The sequence below is a fragment of the Gossypium hirsutum genome, chromosome D06 (assembly GCF_007990345.1).
Source record: "Gossypium hirsutum isolate 1008001.06 chromosome D06, Gossypium_hirsutum_v2.1, whole genome shotgun sequence".
Lineage (NCBI taxonomy): Eukaryota > Viridiplantae > Streptophyta > Magnoliopsida > Malvales > Malvaceae > Gossypium > Gossypium hirsutum.
Window position 1 is genome coordinate 18,447,827 of NC_053442.1, and position 5,377 is coordinate 18,453,203.

Here is a 5,377-nt window from a genome sequence, read left to right on the forward strand (position 1 = left end):
ATGGGCTGTGCGGACCCAACGTGCTTGTAGACCCCACACAGGTAAACCACACGATCGTGTGGAGAAAATTGGGCCAAATTGTGTAAATTTCATGACCAAGACCAATTCTAGGCTATGTGGGCCTACACACTCGTGTGGCCCACATGGGCCTGTAGTGTAGACCTTGGGCCCAACTTCACTATTTGACTGTTAAGGTTGCACGGGTCACCCGAGATGACTGGGGACTTACTGATGGGTCGGTAAGTAGGCCTAGACCCCCAAACTGTTATAAAATGAATGTTATGCCATCACGTGGTAAAATGGCTATTATGCCCCTAAGTTATAAAATGACGGTTATGCCTCAATGTTATAAAATGACTATTATGCCCCTATATTATAAAATGACTTATGCTTAATGTTATGTATAACTGTATATGAGCATGCCACGATATATATTTATGTTGCATACAAGTATGATATGTTGCATGGGAATGGGACTATTATGATTAGAGGAAGTGTACTGTACTGGCAGCTCTGCTGCAAATACTGTTTAATGCCACAACCGGTGCTAATTTTAGAGTGTAAGGATGGGTGGGTGATTTTATCCCCAGATTGTAACTGTATTGGCTATTTGCTTTTATGGGGTTACACACAGAGTTTTCGTAAACTCACCCCTCTGTTTATCTTACAGGTAATCCCCAATCTTAGGGACCGGTGTTGCGAGGGACTTAGGGGTGGCCACACAATCGCACCTGCTTTTATTTTTGAATTTTTTTATTTATAAAAAATTTATTTTAGGTATTTGTTATGTAAGAAGGCCTCTTTAAATTTTTCTTTAAAACTTTTAATTTGGGGATTTTACTTATTTTAATTTATATCTGATAGAAGTAGGACGCAAATTTTCAAACGATGTATTTTTTTTCAAAACACTATGTTTTCGTACCATAAAATAAAAGCTTCCGCATCAAGAAATGCTTTAAATACAGTAATAAACTAACATGATCAACAAATTGCTAAAGACAACTTGAGTTTCAATAAATGGGAATTAATATAGAGCATGTTTTTTTCATTGAAACTATGTTTTTGAAAAACACTTCAATGTGAGATCGCCAGATTCGGCCATAACGTCTAGGCCAGGTTTGAGGTGTTACATTTAGTGGTATCAGAGCCAAGTTCAAAACTCGACTGTAGTTTTTGGATTTCTTCTAAAACTTGGAATTTTCAAAAAAAGGAATTGTTCTAAACGATTTGGAAGTATTTTGAAATATTTATACTGAATGAGTGGTTCACCGAGTCTCCGACGCCAATTCTATAAGTTCTCTAAATCTGTTATCTATTTAAAACTGAAACTACTATAGATAGATCGTATTGAAACACTTTGGTTAGTATATACTGATACTGAAGCTGTTTCCATAAAACATCTGCTAATAACTATTGAACTGTAAACTGATTCATAAAACTTTTAATTCAGCTAAGTGCGACTGGACAATGAGCGCACGAGGTACTCGCAGACGGGGTACTAGAGGTCGAGGTAGAGGTCGTAGAGGGGCTCGAGCTGAGTCCTCTTCATTGGGCAATATGCCAAATCTAGACACTAGCGAGACGTCCGTGTCGCCTGCCACTAAGGCTAGGTCACAAGACCGAGCGACTGGGGACGACGCACTATCACAGGCCATATTAAGGATTTTAGAGAGTGTTACAAGGCCCAATATAGGAGCTGGAGGCCGCGGGTCAGTTACGGAGTGACTCCAGTCTAACGGGGCTGAGATTTTTAGGGGTTTTGCTGGAGTTGCCCCTAACGTAGAAATATTGGCTTGAGGCCACAGATAGGATCATGGATGACCTCAACTGCACCCCCGAACAGAAATTAAAAAGATCTGTGTCATTGTTACGAGACGAAGCCTATCAGTGGTGGCTTATAGTTAAAGAGGGTACTCAGGTTGACCGATTAACATGGGAATTCTTTAAAACCGCTTTCCAAGGGAAGTATGTTGGCACTAGTTATGTGGATGCCCGGAGGAGGGAGTTTCTGAATCTAACTCAGGGGGAGAAATCAGTGCCTAAATATGAAGCTGAATTTTTGCAATTAAGCCGCTATGCACGTAGAATGGTAGCAGTTGATTATGAGTGGGATGTTCGGTTCGAGGATGGCATCAGATATAGTCTGAGAGTTTTGATAGCTCCATAGAGGGAGCAAGATTTTCCCACACTGGTGGAAAAGGCAAAGATCGCTGAGGAGGTGAAACGTACTGAGCATTTGAACAGAGGAAAAGGTAGGAATAAGAGGGATTCAGAGCCCTCGAGTTCTGTTCGGAGGCCGAAAAAAAGTCCAGAGTGGATGGGCTGGTCAGAGTTGGGGGCCCTATTGCTCCTACTGGACCGCAGACATGTGTTGATTATGGTAGACGCCATCATGGCGAGTGCTGGAAAAGGATTAGGGCATGTTTGAAGTGCGGATCATTAGAGTACCGTATCAGAGACTGTCCATGGACGCTCGAGAAGTTGCAAGCTATAGGTCGGGGTACTGTTTAACCATCGAGAGGTGTTCAGTAGCAACCGAGAGGCCGTCAAGCCAGAGATGGAAAAAGTATGGGTCGTGGTCGTAGAGTACCGGGTAGAGATACTTATCATACTGAGGTGAGGCAGCCAGCTCTAGTTTTTGCTGCACGTCACCGAGAAGACGGAGACGCCCTAGATGTTATTACTGGTACGTTCTTTATCTATAATTTACCTTATACTGCACTGATTAATGTTGGGTCTACGCATTTATATATAGTATGCTCGGTGTCTGAGACATTGGGTATAATGGTTGAAACCACTCCGAGTGAAATTACTGTGTTGAGTCCTTTAGGGCAATTAGTTAATGTGAACAGATTGTTCAGAGATGTACCGTTGGAGGTTCAAGGAACCATCTTTTTGGCAGGCTTAATGAAACTTCCTTTTGGAGAATTTGACTTAATACTGCGCATGGACTAGCTGGTTAAGCATCAAGCGAATTTGGACTGTGCTACTAAACGGGTGGTACTGAAAACTGTGGATGGGAATGAGGTGGTACTAATAGGGGAACGTCGAAATTATCTATCAAATGTGATTTCTGCCCTGAGGGCCGAGAAGTTGGTTCTAAGGGTTGTGAGGTGTATGTAGCCTCATCAATGATGTTGATTCTGAGGCTCTATCTGTTAAAGATATTAGAACAGTCAAGAATTTTTTTGATGGTTTCCCCGATGAACTACCTGGACTACCTCCAAACCGTAAAGTTGAATTTGGGATTGAGCTCCTACCAGGTTCAGCTCCGGTTTCCATTGCTACCTATAGAATGGCACCGAATGAGCTAGTAGAGCTTAAGGCTCAGATTCAAGAGTTACTGGATCGATGGTTCATTCACCCTAGTGTGTCTCCATGGGGAGCACCGATTTTATTTGTGAAAAAAAAGTATGAATCTATGCGTATGTGCATTGATTACCGGTAACTAAATAAACTAACTATTAAGAACAAGTATCCCCTTCCGATGATTGATGATCTATTCGATCAGTTTTGAGGAGCTTCGGTCTTCTCTAAGATTGATCTTCGATTGGGGTATCATCAAATGAGAGTCAAAGAGGTTAATGTTCACAAGATAGCATTTAGGACTCGTTATGGTCATTATGAGTTCATTATGATGTCGTTTGGACTAACGAATGCACCGGTAGCTTTTATAGATCTGATAAACTGAATGTTCCAACCTTATTTGGATCGATTTGTAGTGGTTTTTACAGATGATATCTTGGTGTATTCGAGAATTGAGGATGAACATGACGCACATCTTAGAGTGGTTCTAAAAATTCTACGAGAGAAACAATTGTACGCCAAGTTCAGTAAATGTGAGTTCTGGTTACGTGAAGTAACATTTCTGGGCCATGTGGTATCTACTAAGGGGATTAGAGTTAATCCTTGAAAAATTGAAGTTGTTCTAGATTGGAAGCCGCCTAAGACGGTATTACAAACGTTTTGTTGAGGGGTTTTCGTTGATTGCTGCACCTCTAACTAAACTATTGTGTAAAGGGGTACCGATTTCTGGACTGGTAAGCAGCAAGAGAGTTTTGAGAAACTTAAGAAGGTTCTGACGGAGGCCCCTGTCTTAATACAGCCAGATTCTGGGATAGAATTCACTGTCTACAGCGATACATCATATGTCAGCTTGGGATATGTGTTGATGCAAGAGGGTAAAGTAGTGACATATGCATCTCCTCAGCTTAAGACTCATAAGGAAAATTATCCAACGCATGACCTGGAGTTGGTGTCAGTGGTATTCGCACTGAAAATCTAGAGGCATTATCTGTATGGTGAGAAGTGTATCATCTACACTGATCACAAGAGCCTCAAGTATCTCCTCACTCAGAAGGAGCTAAATCTTAGGTAGCGTCGATGATTAACTTGCTTAAGGATTATGACTGTTCAATTGAATACCATCCTGGAAAGGCCAATGTGGTGGCCGATGCATTGAGCTGTAGGGCTATGACTGATCTGAAAGCAATGTTTGCTCGCCTCAGTTTATTTGATGATTATAGTCTATTGGCCGAACTACAAGTTAAACCTACGTGGATAGAACATATTAAGGGTAAGTAGAAAAGGGATAAGTCGTTGGGACTTCGTTTTTGACAGGCTGAGAGTGGGGAAACCTCAGATTTTGGACTGAATGTCGAAGGGTACTGTGCTTCCATGAGAGAGTCTGTGTACCTAGGGATAATTATTTGAGGCAGTTTACACTGCGAGAGGTGCATAGTAGTCCTTATGCTTTGCATCCCGACGGGAATTAAATGTACTGAGGCCTTCGTGAGTTATATTGGTGGTCTGGTCTTAAGCGTGAAGTTACTGATTTTGTAAGTAAGTGTTTAACTTGCCAACAAGTGAAGGCTAAACATCATTTACCTTCAGGGTTGCTACAGCCAGTTAAAATTCCATTTTGGAAGTGGGAAAGAGTAACTATGGACTTCGTTAGTGGACTACCCCTAACGCGTACTAAGAAGGATGCGGTATGGGTCGTAGTGGATCAGTTGACCAAGTCAGCCCATTTCATACCAGTTCGTACTGATTACTCTTTGCAGAAGTTGGCTAAGCTGTATGTGGCTGAGATAGTGAGACTGCATGGGGTACCAGTTTCCATAATATCAGATAGAGATCTTCGCTTCACGTCTCGGTTCTGGAAGAAGTTACACGAGGCTTTGGGTACAAGACTGGACTTTAGTACTGCATTTCATCCCCAGACAGATGATCAATTGGAAAGCGTGATTCAAATACTGGAGGATATGTTAAGGTGATGTGTAATTGATTTTCGAGGCTCTAGGGAAGACTATTTGCCTTTGGCAGAGTTTACTTCTAACACTAGCTACCAGTCTAGCATATAGATGGCACCTTATGA

General features: G+C 41.7%; 1 protein-coding gene across 1 annotated transcript; it reads left to right on the forward strand.

The window, feature by feature from the left end:
• Positions 1–1,813: 1,813 nt before the first annotated feature.
• On the forward strand, positions 1,814–2,428 carry LOC107900034 (uncharacterized). Its single transcript, XM_016825760.1, has 2 exons — positions 1,814–2,113; positions 2,168–2,428. Exons 1-2 carry the CDS (start codon positions 1,814–1,816, stop codon positions 2,426–2,428), a joined length of 561 nt encoding a protein of 186 aa, XP_016681249.1.
• Positions 2,429–5,377: the final 2,949 nt, after the last annotated feature.